The following is a 19,208-nucleotide window of genomic DNA, read 5'->3' as shown; positions in this document are numbered from 1 at the left end:
TACTGAAACTCACACAAAATCTGTACTGTCATACCACCTACAGATTTTTGCTTTTAAAAAAAACCAATTTTAGATTAAGGCAGAAAGCTTCAGAATAAAGAAACAGAGTCTGAAGATGTTAGAGTCAGACACCTTGACAAAATGTTTTGAATGATTTCCAGGGCCTAAGAGAGGAAATGGGGAGGGGCTGGTAATGGACATTGGGGATCCTTTGGGGAGGGTGACAAAATATCTTGGAACCACATAGAAGGGACAAGAGGTTGCACAAGATGGTGAATGTCCTAAGTACCAATGACTTGTACACTTTTAAAATGATTTTGTTATGTGAATTTAACCTCAACATAAAAAAAAATTAAGAAAAAAATACATAATTTTCTGGCAAAGCTCCCATTAGTACAATGTAATACACTATCAGCAAGGTAGGATATGGTCCCTCCCACCTCACACAAAGGAGTGTGGAAAGCTTACAGAATTCTCTCAGGTGGGCCCCAGTTTCAATTAATAGCCAAGTAACCAGCACTCGACACCATATTGAACTCATTTCGGTGAAAATGAAAAAAAAAAAAAAAACCCACGCAAGATATTCTTCAAAATCTTCGATGAAGCCGCACTACTGGTCACTTAGAAATCCCTTATGGGAAATGGAGAACCCACACTAAGGTGGGTATGGTAGAAGCCATTTTTTTTTTTTAAGGTTTTTGTCCTGGGGGAGGAGTGCCTGCGAGGATTCACTAAGTCTCAAACATTACATTTAAACTTCAGTGCTTAACTACAAGGGATGCACTGGCGATGGGGCAGCGTCTCGGTGCGAAAGCCTAAACCACAATCTTAAGTCTCTTTCTGTGGCGACACAGCTTACAACTAACGTTCACCGCCATACCCATCCGCGGGAAAGCTTTCTCTCTCAGCCGAAGAAGGCGGTGCCTCCGAGGGCACTCCCGCCACACAGTGCGAAATGCGCCGCTGGGCTTTCTGGGAAGTGTAGTTTTAGTCACGCCTCCATCTCCTTCATTTGGCCAATTTGAAGTGAATGGAAAACTACAACTCCCAGAGTGCTCCATGGTGGCGAGCGGCCGCAGCGGTGACGAGTGTGGCGGAGAAGGCCCGGAGGGGCTCTGCGTTCTGTAGTGGCGCTCCTTGGGCTGGTGGCAGGTTGCAGGCGGCCGGTGTTGCGGCTGTGGAGAACGGCGAGTGGGTCCGGCATTTCCCATCGGGATCACCGTAACGATGAGTGCTGCCAGGGAGTCTCACCCGCACGGGGTGAAGCGTTCAGCCTCCCCAGACGACGATGTAAATAACAATGGCGGAGTGGATGAGGGTTGAGGCCTACTAAAGGCTGGGTTAGGCCGGGAAGGGTGGATGGAGGAGGAGGAAGCGCCTGAGGTGGCTCGAAGAAGCAGGCTCGAGGGGGAGGAACCAGAAGAATGGGACATGTCACGATTTCTTTATTAAGGTCGGCAGGTTTGAAGAGGTCCACGCTAAGAGCCAGAGACCTGCGTAGAAAAGGGAATTGAGGAAGGAGATTTTGAGAGGGTCGAGAAGTGAAAGAGCTTAGTCAAGGGGGCCTCATATTTGCGCTCTGGAGGCCAACGAAGCTGCTGCTCCGGGCTTTCTGCTCTAAATAGAGACGCAAGACCCTCCCTGTTTTAGGTTTAAAATCTTACTATTACAATGGAGAAATGTTCGTACACACATGAGCAGATTTTTGGCCTGGATTGTCTCTGTAAGGGTAAACCGAGAACCGTGTTAAACCGGAAATTTGTGCTATGATGTGGTACTGGCTAATGGTGGTGGGGGCTAAGGCGCTGAGACCTAGATGCCTATTTTGATGCCAAATACCTCCTTGCCCTTCCATCACCTTCTCCTCAAACCCTCAGCTTATCAGTTTAAATACTTAAACCTTTCAGCCCTTAAAGTAAGTAATCCATTAAATATTTGCTGCCATGCCAGGTGTTGGGAATTCAAAGATGAGTAAGTATGGGACTTACATCAGAGGTTTTTTGATTCTAGCTCTTAGCGCAGTGTCATGGAAACGGCAGATAGCCACTGAACGTAAAACTAGGTCCTTCATACCGTGAATAAATGCCTTGAAAATGTTGTTGGGAAATTATTGGGAAAGGGGTGTGGAGAGGTCATCTTTAAGGATGATAAAGGGAGATAGTGCAGTTCCGGGCATTTCGTAATATCTTTAAACCATGAGATGTTCACTTAATACTACTTTATAGCAAATAAGATGGTGATGTTAAGACCCCAGGCGTTTGGGTGGAAGGTGGGATAAGGACCAAAATTGTCAGTCTTGAAAGCGATTGTTAGTCGTCAATAAAGATTTTGGGGATGAATGGTTCTCTAGTGAGGTTTATTCATGCCCTCTCTTTTCCCTGCTGCTGTTTTTTTTTTTTATCTTTCCTTGTAAATATGGTAATTCAGTATTTGTCAGGAATTTGGGTTTTTGAGTAACCTGGCAGCCATTTAAAAAGCTATCACATGTGTTAAGCTGTGATTTGATGTCAGACATCTGTTTTGCTAGACTCCGGAATCTTTTAACTTGACAGAAAGCTCCAAGTGATATATAACAGAAAGTTGAAAGGGTTAGGTAATTAAGTCTCCAGATTTCTGATGAAATCATTTTAAACTAAGGGATCTTTAATACCTTTCCCATCCTGTAAGCATTGTGTTTGGAGGAGATGGTTTTAAACAATTCGAGATTAAGGACCTAGGACCTTCACATACTATCAAATTATTAAATTGCTAATGTTCAGTACAAGACAATTACTTGTCGCTTGATAGTGAATTTTTTGTTCTTTCATATGAATTTTAATTTTTACTGGTAATGGGGAGTTATCTTTAAGTACTTTTTTAGTATTTAAAAGGCATATATTTAAAAGTAAATTGTTGAAGAATGCCGACTATAATGAGGTTGGTTGACAGTTTCTAATGAACATCCACTGCATATAAAGGATAATTGACGTTTTCTTTGCCCTGTGACCTCATCTATAATTGGGGTTAGCAAAATATTACTAAAAGTAGATTTTAAATAACGGAATACAACTCTAGATAATACGACTGATGTAGAAGTAAATTCCAAGAGTTACTAGAATATATATTGAAAAAATAAACATTGCATTTTGTAAATTTTTTGTTTTAGTATTTTATTTATTTGAAAAAGAGAGGTCACCCATCTGGTGGTTCACGCCCCAAATTCCTGCAACACAAAGGGCCGGGCCAGGCCAGAGAACTTACTCTGGGTCTCCCAAGAGATCTAAGTACTTGAGCCAATACTTGCTGCCTCCCAGAGTACGCATTAGTAGAAAGCTGGAATCAAGAGCAGAGCTGAGACTTGAACCCAGGAACTCCAATAAGGGATGAAAGCAGCCCAAGTGGTGTCTTAACCACTAGGGCAAATGCCCACCCCTAATTACATTTTTATAGTAAATGGTATTAAGGATGAAGGCAACTTAATGGTTTCATTAGTTTGGTTGGAGTGGAGAAATGAAAGCTATTTTGTAAGGGAATGGAAGATTAATTTTAGTAACTGGTGCGGAACTTATAATGTATCAGGCACACATGTTTTTCAAAATGCAGCTCTTCTACCAGGTACTTGCTTTTGTACATAGAGGTCTTTGATGGGAAGGACCACAATGACTTAATGGTCGTTTTTGTTTTTAGTTAGTTCTAGATGATAGGGTTATATGTAAAAAAAAAAAAATTATGTAGATATTTGTTGTTTAGAAAATTTAGAAAGTTGGTTTTTAGACAGTTTTTTAACTTCTGTGTATCTCTGTAACTGTAGTTCATAGACTACTTTCAGTATTCTAATTTTATGAACTATATGATGTAAAGAGAGCAAAGGACTTTCAACCAAACAAAGGAAGCAAGCCTCAGCCTTTTTTCCTGTGTCCTTATTTATTAAATCAGCTGTTATAAAGACATCTTGAGAGAGTGTCAATGAAAAGTAATTTACAGATTGTAAGTAAGGCACTATGGATCAAGCAACCCTTATTAGATAATAATACTTAGGACCAGAAGTGTTTTGAATTTCAGATTTTTTTTTTTTTTTTTTTTTTTTTTTACTTTGGAGTATTTGTACTTGTATGAGAAATCTTGGGGGATGAGACCCAAGCCTAGGCATGAAATTGACTTATGTTTCATATACACCTTATACACATAGCCTAAAGTTATTTCTGTATAGTACTTCTGGTGTGCCTGCATTTTGACCATAACTCATCACATGAGGTCAGGTGGGGAATTTTCCACTTGTGGTGTCATGTCATTGCTTGAAAGTTTTTGGATTTTGGAGTATTTCAGATTTTCAAGTTAGGGATGCTTAACCTATGTGAGTTTATTTGCTGCTATTAGGACATTCTCTTAAAGAAGACCCTTTGTAGATAAGGAGTTAAAACTAAGTTAAATTTTGGGTCCAGACTCAGAACAAGTAATTTATTTAGAATCAGAACTGAAGCTTCACTAACACTTTTTGGGTCTTTTTATTTTTCAAAACCATATTGAAGCTGGCGTGTGGCTCAATAGGCTAATCCTCTGCCTGCGGCCCCGGCACACTGGGTTCTAGCCCCGGTCAGAGTGCTGGATTCTGTCCCGGTTGCCCCTCTTCCAGGACAGCTCTCTGCTGTGGCTAGGGAGTGCAGTAGAGGATGGCCCAAGTGCTTGGGCCCTGCACCCCATGGGAGACCAGGAGAAGCACCTGGCTCCTGCCTTCAGATCAGCGCGGTACGCCAGCTGCAGCAGCCATTGGAGGGTGAACCAACAGCAAAGGAAGACCTTTCTCTCTGTCTCTCTCTCTCGCTGTCCACTCTGCCTGTCCAAAAAAAAAACATATTGAGCCAGAAATAGTTAAAAACTAAATGACCTGTAAAAAAAATGAGTAGTAACATGGGTAGAAGTAGGGAGTTGGAATTTAGCTGGAGGCCAAATTTATGAGGGCAGTTAAACCCCTGCACCAAAAAGAATTTAGAAGAACTACAGGTGGGTCCAGTATAGTACAAATGCTTTAATTTTCATGTGGCCAGGAGAAATAACTATCTTTTTTTATACTATTTCAGCCTTTAGTGAATAGTGATTAGAAGAATAAAGGAGTAGTGAAAAATGACTTTATTAAGAGGTTTAATGTGAATTCAACAATATCAAACCCAAATTTCTATTTTATATTTTCCTTATTTTGATGTTATATGTACACCAAAGTGTTAGTATCTTCTTAAGATTTCACATATATTTTGGATAGATTTTGTTTTATCATTATGTTTTTTTTTTTTTTTTTTTTTTTTTTTTTTACTTTTTTTTTTTCTTTTTTTTTTTTTTGACAGGCAGAGTGGACAGTGAGAGAGAGAGAGAGACAGAGAGAGAAAGGTCTTCCTTTGCCGTTGGTTCACCCTCTAATGGCCGCCGCGGTAGCGCGCTGCGGCCGGCGCACCGCGCTGTTCCGATGGCAGGAGCCAGGTGCTTCTCCTGGTCTCCCATGGGGTGCAGAGCCCAAACACTTGGGCCATCCTCCACTGCACTCCCTGGCCACAGCAGAGAGCTGGCCTGGAAGAGGGGCAACCGGGACAGGATCGGTGCCCCGACCGGGACTAGAACCCGGGTGCCAGCGCCGCAAGGCGGAGGATTAGCCTGTTGAGCCACGGCGCCGGCCTTATCATTATGTTTTGTTCTTGTATCTGCATCATCAAAATATAATAATTGAAGGTTTTTTGAAACCTTTGATTATAAATTTGTATCGAAGAGGGGTTTGTTATCTTTGTTCCATAATTGTATATTTTTATATTACAGACTCAATTGGGATGAAAAATTCAACTAATGTTTCATTTCTGTATCACCCTTTTATTTTTAGTCACCTTTGTATATACATCTGCCCTCAGCTTTTGTCCACTTAATCAAGTAAACTTTGGCACACATACATCATAGAAGATGAAATAAAATAGACACACACCCCTTTAGAAAAATGGGGTGTCTCTTATTGCAAAATTAAGTCCTTTCTGTTGAATGACTCCAGATGAGAGTACCGTTTTCTTTTTCTTTTTTTTCCCTCTGTCTTAATGATTGATTCTTGGGTTGGAGAAAAACATCTAGTATTTCATCATCCAAAGATTAATTTTCTGAGATTCTTGTCCAAACAGCTAGTCTTACCCATCATCATTAGTCTGGAACACTACTTTCATTGTTTTGCTTTTATCTTCTCATTTGTATAATAATTGTAAAATGCCTTGTCACTTTTCTTTGCAATCATAGGAGGAAAATGAAAAATTCTACATTTTCATCTGTGTCCAGTGAAAGCTAAAAGGCGACAACAAAGGCATGTTGTCGTCTTGAAAGCTGATATAATTCTTTGGGCAATTCTTTTAAAGAATTTTTATTTTCATTCCGTTTGAAAGCCAGACATAGATAGATCTTAGAGCTGTGCGTTTACTCCCCAAATGCCCAAAACAGCCAGGGCTGGGCCAGGCTGAAGCCAGGAATCCAGAACTCAATCTGGGTCTTCCACATGAGTGGCAGGCACTCAAGTGCTTTGAGCCATCATCTGTTGCCTCCCAGAGTGGACATCTGCAGGAAGTTGGATCAGAAGCAGGCATTCCCTTGATATAGAATGCAAGCATCTCAAGTGGCATCTTAACTGCTGTATCAGATGCCTGCCCCTGTTAATATTTTAATCATTTTTAGCATAGTTGGAAATAATGAATTATAATGAATTCTTTGCATTTGTTTCAAAATGTAGGGAAAATATCATTACTAGGATTCTATAATATTTCTTAGTTTTTTTTTTTTGTTTTGTTTTTTTTTTGACAGGCAGAGTAGACAGTGAGAGAGAGAGACAGAGAGAAAGGTCTTCCTTTTGCCGTTGGTTCACCCTCCAATGGCCACTGGAGCCGGCGTGCTGCAGCCGGTGCACTGCGCTGATGGGAAGGCAGGAGCCAGGTGCTTCTCCTGGTCTCCCATGGGGTGCAGGGCCCAAGCACTTGGGCCATCCTCTACTGCACTCCCTAGCCACAGCAGAGAGCTGGCCTGGAAGAGGGGTAACCGGGACAGAATCCAGCACTCTGACCAGGACTAGAACCTGGTGTGCCGGCGCCGCAAGGTGGAGGATTAGCCTAGTGAGCTGCAGCGTCAGCCATATAATATTTTTTAGATTTATGAAAGGATTCAGTGGACCCATTTGATAACTGCAAGATAAGATGAGTTTTAGTATATTTTAAAATTTTTTAAAGGTTTTCAACAAAGATTTATCTTTTTGAAAAGCAGGGTGACAGGACAGATAGGTACCTTCCATCCGCTGTTTGACTCCCCAGATGCCCTCAACACTGGGGCGAGGCCAAACCAAAACCAATAGCCAGGAACTCCATCTAGGTGTTCCATGAGTGACAGAAACCCAGGTACTTGGGCCATTATCTGCTGCTTCCCAGGTGCATTCGCAGGAAGCTGGACCAGTGGCCCTCACTCAATCTTGGGATTCAGGCATCCCAAGAGGCATCCCACTGTGCCACAATGTCTTCCCCTTTAGTTTATTCTTTTAAAGAATAAGCAAATTTACTTTGTTCTTTGGGAGACCTTTAAGAAAGAGTAAAGTATAACACCAAAATCCTCACTCTAGGATTTCATAATATTTCTTGTTTGGCGGACCCATTTGATAATTACAGAATAAAACTAGTTTTAGTGTATTTTAAAATTTTTTTAAAGGTTTTGTTTTAAATGAAGTTCTTTTGAAAAGCAAGTGACAGAGGACAAACAGAAAGGTACCTTCCATCCACTGTTTCATTCCCCAGATGCCCTCAACATTGGGGCTAGATCAGGCCAAAACCGGTAGCCAGAGTTCATCAAAAGAAACTGAAAAAATTGGTTCCAGTGGATCTTGATGGTGTGCTGTTCCTTAGAGCATCACTTACGCTTAACCAAATTTTTATAAATTTCAACAACTGTGATAGCCTTCTGGCTTCAGAAGAGACCAGTTGTTCCAGGTCCCTGCAAGGCTTTAGGACAGCAAATATTTTAAAATGTGGTCCCTACTTCAACAAAATCAGCATCACTTATAACTTTGTTAGAAATTCAAACCCTAGCGCAGTAATCTTAATAAGCCCTCTAGGTTATTCTGATACATAGAAACTTTTGAGGCTAGAGTTTTGGCTGCAAACAACTATAAGATTCTGTCTTGAGGTAATAGAAAAAGGATATATTTGAATCAGTATGTGACACACTTATTAACCAAGTACAGTGAACCCTCTTCCTAGTAAAAACTGATGGGGGGAAAAAAGAGTTGTAGGTAGACTTTAAATTTTTTAATACTTATTTTTATGCAAAAAATTAATCAACTGATTTCTTTCCAGCTTGGATCTAGCAATTGGGAGGCAGCAGACTTGGGTAATGAAGAGAGAAAACAAAAGTTCTTGAGACTTATGGGTGCAGGAAAGGTAAGCATTTATCATTTCTTTGAAAATAATGCCTTTTAAGTGTATGTTAAGTGAGAAGGACTGAATATTCTTGGATCCCTTTTTCCTGTTCTGTATGATTACTTTTGGGTTTGGAAATATACCCAACCTAACCAAGCACTGAAAATTGAACTGTTTTGGTTTTTATTTAATTTTAGTTGACAGGCAGAGATAGAGAAAGCTGCCTTCTATTGGTTTATTCCCTAAATACCCCTGATGGCTGGGTTTGAGCCAGGCTGAAGCTGGGAACCAGGAACTCAGCCAGTGCCTCACACATGGGTGACAGAGACTCAACTACTTGAGCCATTGCCTGCTGCATCTCAGGGTCTGCATTAGTAGGAAGCTGGAATTGGGAACAGAGCCAGGACTCAAAGCCAAATGCTCTGCTATGGGATGTTGGGGTTCCAGCTGGCGGCTTAACCATTAAGCTAAAGACCTGCCCTTAAACTATACTATTTTAACCTACTTTTAGCATTCTCACTGCTACTGGCATTGAGAAGAAAACTTGGCTTGAGGAAACTGGGAAAAAGGAGATGTGAAAGTTTTTGATTTGTCATGTTAGCTCAGTAGTTTGATAAAAAGTGTACCTGGACAGGTTAATGTGCAGGAATCTGTATTTTGTAGACAGAGAATATCCTTTATCAAAAAACTAATTTTTAAAATGTTGAATGTATCTTGAAACTTCTATTTGATTAATAGAAGGCATAAAATATAGGTGCAAGGAAAACCACCCCATATTGGGAAAAAACTTTTTTTCCTTGGCAATTTATTTTTACATACAAATTTGGTATTCTCTAGACATTATTTTTCGTAAGCAAGTAAATTTATTTTCATAACATTGTCCCAGTAGTCTTCCTACAAGCTAAATTAGAAATAGGGAAAACTTTTCTTTTTGAAAACCTCAAAATGAAATTCTGCCCTTTGTTTTTGTTGAATGTATGGAAATGTATACATGCCTTTTAACAACCATTATTGACGACCTGCATGCTAAGTATGTACTTCCAGATTAATAACACGTTTGGAACCATCACGTAATGGAGCAAACCAGAAAACAACAACACAGAATTGTAATTGCTATAAGACAGTCACGCAAATAGTGCTGTGGAACTACAAAAGGGTGGCTGGCTTAGCAGTATAAGCAAGCTTCCCAGAAATAAAATTGATCTGAATGTGAAAGGATGAGAAGGAGTTAGCCAGAGTTTAACAGTGAGGGTGGGAGTAGGGAGAGGTCATGTAAAACATTTAAGACATGTATATAGGAAACATTTGTGTGCTATCTCATTAGATTTCCCAATAATTTATACTTTCCCATAGGAAGTAGTCTGAAGTTTCTCTTGGTTCAAGCAATTTAAGATTTGCTAAGTATGTATAAAGTAAGAGTTTAGGGGCCGGCACTGTGGTACAGCATGTTAAAGGCTCTGCCTGCGGCACTGGCATTGCATATGGATGCCGGTTCGAGTCCCTGCTATTCTACTTCTGATCCCACTCCGTGCAAATGCGCCTGGGAAAACAGCAGAAGATGGCTCAAGTGCTTAGGCCTCTGCACCCACATGGGAGATCCAGAGGAAGTTCCTGGCTCCTGGCTTCGGATGGACTTAGCTGCAGCCATTGCGGCCATTTGGGGAGTGAACCAGAGGATGGAGGACCTCTCTATCTCTGTAACTCTGTCTTTCAAATAAAATAAATCTTAAAATTTCTAAAATAAGTTTAAGGAGCATACACAGCCTAGTAGAGTGAAAACTCTTCTTCAGGTATTTAAGCATCCTAACAAAATTCACAGTGGCTGCCAGTAAATAGATTGTTTAGCATATATTAAATTCTTTGCTGTCCAGTACTGGTCAGGATAATAGCTTTGGTTTTTGATCTGCTAGCCTTCTTTTCAGAGGTTAGCAGAAAGACCAAGATTTATTAAAGGGCATGGGGCTAGTACACTCAGACATGAGTGTGGGCAACCTCATGAGGGAGAATTCTGGGTTATTTAGATTTATATTTTGTGGCCACAAAGTACAATTATATTTCTAATCCTAGCCAGCTAGCATTATTGGTCACAGGGGAACCAGCTGAGAAAATGAATAGATCAGTACAATAGTATGATCATCCTAAAATAACTTGATAGCATAATATTTACATTCATATCTTGTTAATAGGATATCTGTTTTTGCAATCCAAAGAAGCAGCACATTGAATGACTGATTTGCTTAAACATTAAATGGCATGAAAGACAATAAGCATTACTGTTGAAAGCTTTTCGATGGCATCATCTGTTGTATGGAGAATGTGTCTGCAGTTGTTCACAGTAATAAGATTTTTGTATCTTCACAGATGGTTAAGATTGCTTTGCAGAATCCCATTTGATCTTAACTTTGCCTTGTGTTCTTGGTTTGTTGTTGTTGTTGTGTTTTCTTTTTTTGTTGTTTTTTTTCTTAAACAAGAAAATTTATTTTATCACAGTCCTGGACCATAAAATTCCAAGGTCAGGACACATATACAGAGAGCCCTCTGGTGTCTCTCTCCTTAGAATAACATCAATCATTTTGGATCAGGGTCCCCATCCTTATACCTCATTTAACCTTAATTACCTCCATAAAGGCTTTATCTATACAAACAGCCACACAGAGGATTAGGAATTGAACACAGGAATTTTATGGGGACACATTTCAGTCCCTAACAGCCTACCTGTGTTAATTAGAGGCATTTATCCCTTGTGAACACTGGTGTTTTACAAGGTTGGAGCTGAAGGTAAAGGACTGCACATTCACCACACTCATCAGGTCTTTCGCCACTGTGAACTCTCCGATGATCACTGAGGTTAGAGCGCTGGCTAAAGGATTTTGCATGTTCACTGCACTCAAAAGGTCTTTTTCCAGTGTGAACTCTGGTGTTTTATGAGACTAGAGTGGTGACTAAAGGATTTACCACATTTACTGCATTCCTAAGGCCTTTCTCCTTGTGACTTCTCCGATGTCTAATGAGATTAGAGCTCTGGCTGAAGGATTTATCACATTCACTGCACTCAAGGCCTCTCCAGTGTGAACTCTGATGCTGAAGGAGCGTGGAGCTATGAGTAAAGGACTTCTCCCACACTTATAAGGCCTTGCACCAGTGTGAATTTTCCAGTGTGTAATGAAATGGGATTTACAACTAAATGACTGCCCACATGCACTGCACTCAAAAGGCTTTTCTCCAGTGTGAACTCTGATGTATGATAGGTCAAACTTCCTGCTGAATAATTTTCCACATTCAACACATTCATGAGATCTTAGTCCAGTGTGAACTTTCCAAGAGCTATACACAAAGAATTTCCCACAATCCCTATACTCATAAAACCCTTCTCCAGTGTGAAATCTTAAATGGTGTTTAATAAGGTGACAGGATTAAAGGCTAGAGGATTTCCCACACTCACCATACTCATACGGCCTTATTCCGTTGTGAACTCTCTGGTGTGTCATGAGGCTAGAACTGTGGCTAAATAATTTTCCACATTCACTGCACTCATAAGGCCTTGTTCCAGTAAGAATCCTATGGTGTGTAGCAAGGCTAGAGCTATATAACTAAAGGCTTTTCCATATTCAGTACACTTACAAGGCCTTTCCCCAGTGTGAACTCTCCAGTTTTCTTAAGTTTATTTTTATCTATTTAAAAGGTAAAGTAATAGATTTACATCTGCTGGTTCAGTCCCTGAATGCCTACAACAGCTAGAGATGGGCCAGGCCAAAGCCAGGAGTTTGGGACTCCTGAGTCTCCCACATTTGTTCCTCGGCATCATGCACATGAGCCATCATTTGCCGCCTCCCAGGATGTATTAGCAGGAAACTGGATTAAAAGCAGAGCAGCTGGATCTCAAACCAACACTTTGATATGGAATGTGACACTCTGATAAAGGATGTGGGTGTTAAAAGCATCAGCTTAACCTGCTGGGCCACAATGCTTGCCCCTCAACATGTGTTTAATTGCTTTACCTTATGAAACTAAATAAGACCAAAAACAGTGGATGGGCCTGATACATTGAGAGTAATTGGGTACCCTGATCCATTGGTAACTTTGAATCAGATTTATTTTGTTTTATTGTACTTGATTGTTTGATATTCTGTTCTTTTGACATGTTGAGATTTGGAGTTTATTTTAGTCAAATAGTAAAGGGGAAGCTACATGCTTATGATATATTATAAATCACAATTTCATTTTTATTTTTGATTTATCACTTTATATATGTATTAGCTATTTCATTTTTACCTAAATATTTTTCTCTTCATGAGATTTAACTGAGGCATCAAAAAAGAAATAGTAGGAAAGTTAAAGCAATTCATTTAACCTTTTAGGAAAGATGTTTAGATTCACTCAGTTTTCTAATTATTTAGCCGTCTCATTTGAAATTCCAACCTGGGAGCTGGTGCTGTGGCAAAGCTAGTTAGTTGTAACCTTTAGCACCAGCATCCCAAAATGGCACCAGTTTGTGTCCTGGCTGCTCCACTTCTGATCCAGCTCCCTGCTAATATGCCTGGGGAAGCAGTGGAGAATGGTCAAATAACTTGGACCCCTGTACCAATGTGGGAGACCCAGACGAGGCTCCTGGCTCCAGCATAACCCTGTCCTGGTGGCCATTTGGGGAGTGAACCAGTGGATGGAAGACTTTTCTCTCAGCTTCTGCCTCTCTTAACTCTGCCTTTCAAATAAATGAATATTTTTTTTAAAGATTTATTATTTATTTGAAAGTCAGAGTTACACAGAGAAGGAGAGGCAGAGAAGGAGAGGGAGGGAGGGAGGTCTTCCATCCGCTGGTTCACTCCCCAATTGGCTGCAACGGCCAGAACTGCGCCAGTCCAAAGCCAGGAGCCAGAGCTTCTTTCAGGTCTCTCACGTGGGTTCAGGGGCCCAAAGACTTGGGCCATCTTCCACTGCTTTCCCAGGCCATAGCAGAGAGCTGGATCAGAAGTGTAGCAGCCGGGACTTGAAACGGCGCCCATATGGGATGCCGGCACTGCAGGCAGCGGCTTTACCCGCTGTGCCACAGCACTGGCCCATGAATAAATCTTTAAAAATTCCAACCTGATCTCTACCCCTACTCTACACTCATTTATTCCGTTCCTTTTTTTTTTTTTTTTTTTTTTTTTTGACATCTACTGTCATCTAACATACATAAGTACTTACTGATTACATTTCTCTATGCCCACTGCCCATCACTGCCCTTGCTCAAATGTAAGCTCTATAAAGACAGGGATCTTAATTTGGTCCCTTGTCTTCACAGTGCTCCAGAAGTCTGGAATAGTTTCTTGACGTACTTGACATAATACTTGTGTTAAATTAGTGGTCTCAAATTCTAATACATTTCCTACCTCTTACAGAAAGAACATACTGGTCGTCTTGTCATAGGAGATCACAAGTCAACATCTCACTTCCGAACAGGTAAGAAAGTAAAGTATAATTAAAACAGACACTAACTTTGGCATACGCCATAATTGTATATGTTTTCAGACGTTCAAACTTCTGTATACAGTTATGTCAATGATTGAAAAATTTGTATTGGTAATGTCTATTATTTATGTAAAGGTGTTACAAATCTAAAGAATCAAATATCATGTACTTTTACCTTAAAAGAGTATCTTATCAGTGTTCTAAACTAGGAAATAACTTTTGTTTCTTATTGTAGTGGGGTTTTATACCTCATCTTGCCAACCATGGCATGTATAGAATTTCTATGAATTATGTAGCACTTAGTTGGCACTTTTATACTCTTTTTGAGGTTATTCACCTAGTTTGTTCTGAAATCTTTGATGAATATACAACTAGTTGGGTTTTTTTTTTAATTGTACAGGGGAAAAAAAACTTTTAAGATAAAAACCAAAAATGAATTTGGATTTTAATTCAAATAAAAATTTTCACCTTTTCTTAATTCATTTATTTGAAAGCAGAGTTACATAGAGGCAGAGAGAGGTCTTCCATCCTCTGGTTCACTCTCTAAATGACCACAACAGCCAGAGCTGTGTCAGTCGAAACCAGGAGCTAGGAGTTCTTCCAGGTGTCCCACGCGGGTGCAGGCACCCAAGGACTTGTGCCAACTTCTGCTTTCCCAGGCCATAGCATAGAGCGAGATTGGAAGTGGAACAGCCGGGACTCAACTGGTGCCCATATGGGACGCCAGCACTGCAGACAGTGGCTTTACCAGCTATGCCAGAGCTCTGGCTGCAAAATTTTCACTTTTCATTGAAAATTTAAAGTTGACCCTAATCTTAGGCATTATTAAAAACAGAGCATAATGACCTAGATTAAGAAAACATTTAGCTGGATTAACTTTTTTTTTAAGATTTTATTTATTTGAGAGGTAGAATTACATAGGGAGGGAGGGAGGGAGGGAGATAGAGATAAAGGTCTTCTATCCTCTGGTCACTCCCCAAATGGCCACAAGGGCCGGAGCTGAGCTGAGCTGATCCAAACCAAGGAGCCAGGAGCTTCTTCCAGGTCTCCCACATGGGTATGGGGGCCCAAACGTTTGGGTCATCTTCTGCATTCCCTGGCATAAGCAGAGAGCTGGATCAGAAGAAGAGTATCTGAGACATGAACCAGTGCCCATATGGGATGCTGAGCCACAGTGCCAGCCCTGGGAGAGCCATTTTAAAAGGTCATTTTATTTAGCCATTTCCTGAACAGGATTGGCTTGCCTTATTATTTCTGTTCAAAGACAGATGGTTTCGTTACCTTTTTTTTTTTTTTTTTTTTTTTTTTTTGTAGGTGACTTGGTGAAAACTTGTAGGAGAATGATCATTTATTAGTAAATACACTAAATATAAGTTTTAATTATAAATATAATTTTCCATAAGTACTTTTGTAATTTAAAAGGTCACTAAGAAGTAATCATACTTTCTTCAGTTTTATTACCTATTAGCCAGCCACCTGCAGTATAGGAAATTAGTTACAATTAAAAAGTTCAGCCCTGAATATAACAGCATCTTTATTATAGGTCTTTTTGTGTAATCAAATGTTTTTATTAATTTGACTGAAACATAATCAAAGTACAATGGACATGCAGGGGAAGAAGACAAGAAGATTAATGAAGAACTGGAGTCTCAATATCAGCAAAGTATGGACAGTAAATTATCAGGAAGATATCGGCGACATTGTGGACTTGGCTTCAGTGAGGTAGTAATTAACTTATTTTCATTAATTGGAAAGATAATTTTAATTTGGCAGCATTCATTTCTGTTAGATTATGCTAGCAACCAAGAATCCTAATGTATAAAGCTTTCTTAACACAGTTACTTAAAATATTTTTCTATTGCTTAATTGGCTCCCCGTAGATAATTTGATGTTCTATAAAAGTTTTAAATTTCTGCTACTAACCTAATATAAATTATGCTTCATCATTAGAAGACATCTTTAGTAGGCATAAACAGCATGCTCACATGCTAAAAAAAAGTAAGTTTGTTTTTGATTTACATAAAATTCTGATTTAGAAGAGTTCAATTGTTAACTACTGATTAAGTACTCCAAAGTAATATAATATACAAATTATTGATAACTGCCCCATAAAATCAGTGTTAACTTGCCTTATTTATTTAAAAAGTATTGTTTCAGGAAGTTTTAATACAGTGGTTTTCAGACTAGGGGAGAAAGGATAGGTAAGTGGTCTTCAGAGCCCTTTCCTGAAATCCTGCTCACGGCCCAGTGTATAAACATGTGGAGACACCCAAATCCTCAGTCCGCAGTTCTTCTCTCAGCCTCTGAAGATAATCCAGTCTTAAAACTGTTGATCTAGTGTCTATAGAATGGGCTGTTTTTAAGACTTTGATAAAAATAAGGATCTTCCCCAGTTTTATACTGGCTGATTATTTTTAAGAGAGACTGTTACTTGATGTTTTAGGTGGAAGATCAAGATGGAGAAGGCGATGTGGCTGGAGATGATGATGATGATGATGATGATTCACCTGATCCTGAAAGTCCAGATGACTCTGAAAGTGATTCAGAGTCAGAGAAAGAAGAATCTGCTGAAGAGCTCCACGCTGCCGAGCACCCTGATGAAGTGGAAGATCCCAAAAACAAAAAGGATGCAAAGAGCAATTATAAAATGATGTTTGTTAAATCCAGTGGTTCATAACTCCCAAACACTTAGTCTTTGTATTAAAAGTAAGCCTTATTGTTAAAATGCACAGTGGAGGACTGCTTATAGAGCACAGACCTTTGTATTATAATTTTTAAAAAGGCCCTTTTAAATAATTACAAAGAGTGTTTGCTTTCAAATGCCATGGGTTACACTTTTATGGGCATGACTATAACCATTTTTGTAAAGAGTAAGAGTTGTATAAAATAAGAAATAAATACAGTACGCAACTTCCTTTCATATTAGCATCATCAACGCTCTAATCTCCCCTTTAAATGCAGTATCAGGGAGATAACTTTTTGTTTGTAATAGCTCTTTCATCTTTTGTTATTTTTTGGTCCTTCATATTTTTCTCACTAAAAATTTGATACTGTGATGTGTTTGTGAAAAGTATACTTTGCTATAGTAGAAATATTTATATGGATATTTCTACTGCCAGTCACAATCTAAATTAATGTTGGCAATAGGTTAAGTACTTAATTTACTCTTACTGACTCAGCTCTTCTCTTTTGGACCAAAGCAACATGAGAACTAGTACTTTCATACCTGTTAGAAGGGAATTACAACTATCATATATTTGGAATGTTTTGATCCCAAGCAGTCTTTATATAATTTCAATTACATTGTATGTTAGGTTTTTGATAAAATTTGGTCAGTTTTTACAGAAGAAATTATTTCTCTGATCATTTAGTCCTATCTATTTAGAAACATGTAAAACTGGATTTTTTTTTTTTTCCTTAAGGTAAAATGTGACCAAAGTTCATTTTCTCCCTAAGGTCTAAATAAAGAGAAAGCAGTTTCCCATATTTCGTTGTGATACCTTTATCCTCATTGTCTAAAAATGAGGGGCAGGCTTACTGAACAAGAAGCAAAAAGAGATTCTCTTCATTTTATCTCAGTGCTATTATTTTGATTATTTAATTACTCAAGTATTTCCAGTTTTATTGCTGCTTTGTTGGAGTAAGATTGAATCACTGAACTGCTGTTAATGTGGTTGATTTGTTCTGCAGATTAACATATACTACATTATCTGCTATTCAGTGGATCTTTGATTAACTGGGTCCAAAATCTTAATATTTTTAAGAAGTTGAAAGGTGTGAGTCAGACCTGTTTGTGAGCTGAACTATTATACATCCAGATACATGGTATGTGTTTGTGTTGAACTTTTAAAAAAAACAATTACTCCTAAAGTCATTTTGAAATTCAGAATATATGTGTTAGAGGAATACAGCAACTAGAAATGATTCCATCTTAAACATTTTTCATATGTTAGTTTTGAGTTTAATTTCTCACATTTATTTTAAATAGGTGCTATCCTAATATAGTAAGAGATTTAGTCTGGGCAGTAGACAGTATTTGTGACATTTAACAAATAACTTTGAAGAAATTTTACTTTATTCAAGTTTTAGTTTGACCACTGATTTTCAAAAGTCTATTCTGTGGGATTTCTTATTATAGCTACTTTAAATAGAAAGTGAAGAGTGATTTATATTTAAAATGGAAGAGGGAGAGGACCAGTATTAAGTTTTAAAAAGTATTTTCATTTATTGTTTAATATGCTGGATGGTTTTATAAGTCTTGGTTCTAATGTATTAATAGAAGCAACCTCTTCTAAAGTAACAATATTAGAGGCCTTTCTTCATCTCCAAATAGAGAAATTCTGATTTCAATTCATGTATTATTGGAAATTAACAAGATTCAGAACTGGAATAAATTTAATCCGTTGGTCCATTTGGCCTAGTGTTCCAGCGCCACATTAATCTTCATGGCTGTCTTAAGCATGAACTTACCAATTGGGAGAATGGGGGAAGGACATTAAAAAAGAGACAAATGTCATGCTATCCTGATACACCTATTGAAACAATCAGTTGGGAAATACTGTTTAGTGAAAAGTTCAATGGCAACTTTTCCAGATCATTGATAATTTCATACCTGAAATGCTTTTATCCCAGTTGTTATCTATACCCCAAATTTTACCTGTACCAGTGATCTAACAGTCTTTATTGAAAAGAAGGTTTTCAGAAATAGAATCCAGCGTTACTTGTATTAGGTCAGAGCCAAGTTTTTTTGTTTTTTGTTTTGACAGGCAGAGTGGACAGAGAGAGAGAGAGAGACAGACAGACGGAGAGAAATGTCTTCCTTTGCTGTTGGTTCACCCTCCAATGGCTGCCACGGCCGGCGCGCTGCGGCCAGCGTACCGCGCTGATCCGATGGCAGGAGCCAGGTGCTTCTCCTGGTCTCCCATGGGGTGCAGGGCCCAAGCACTTGGGCCATCCTCCACTGCACTCCCTAGAGCCAAGTATTTTTAAAATCTAGGAAAATTGAAAGTACAGAAGAAATTTAGGGGAGATTAAACTAAGTTTGAGAGTAGGAAGATCACATTCTTTGAATAAATTTGGGAGAAATAAATTTCATCTAGTTAATTTCCATAACTACTTTTTACACACAGGGTGTAGGTCCAGTGTAATCACATCTGGTACACATTCAGTATGTGAAGACAACCTTACCTCTGAAATAACTACTTTAGAAATCTCATATCTGACCTCTTAACATCCTTTACACCTGTTCAAATCATCATGATGTTTTCAACTGCTTTGTAACACCCATCCAGATGTCGGGTCAGTATCACATGTCAGTCTCCTAAGCTACCTTCCACAATGTCATAACTTTCTAGAAAATCCCAGCCC

At 39.0% G+C, this 19,208-nt stretch overlaps 1 protein-coding gene across 1 annotated transcript; it reads left to right on the top strand.

Annotated features, from left to right (window-relative positions):
* Positions 1 to 1,077: 1,077 nt before the first annotated feature.
* On the top strand, positions 1,078 to 17,327 carry C7H11orf58 (chromosome 7 C11orf58 homolog). The gene is made up of 5 exons (XM_062196432.1): positions 1,078 to 1,290; positions 8,328 to 8,411; positions 13,772 to 13,832; positions 15,454 to 15,563; positions 16,285 to 17,327. The coding sequence occupies exons 1-5, from the start codon at positions 1,228 to 1,230 to the stop codon at positions 16,516 to 16,518; spliced, it is 552 nt and encodes a 183-aa protein (XP_062052416.1). The 5' UTR covers positions 1,078 to 1,227; the 3' UTR covers positions 16,519 to 17,327.
* The last annotated feature ends 1,881 nt before the right edge of the window (positions 17,328 to 19,208 follow it).

The sequence above is a fragment of the Lepus europaeus genome, chromosome 7, assembly GCF_033115175.1.
Source record: "Lepus europaeus isolate LE1 chromosome 7, mLepTim1.pri, whole genome shotgun sequence".
NCBI lineage: Eukaryota > Metazoa > Chordata > Mammalia > Lagomorpha > Leporidae > Lepus > Lepus europaeus.
Note: the sequence above shows the minus strand (reverse complement) of the source record. Positions and strands in the feature narration are given on the sequence as shown.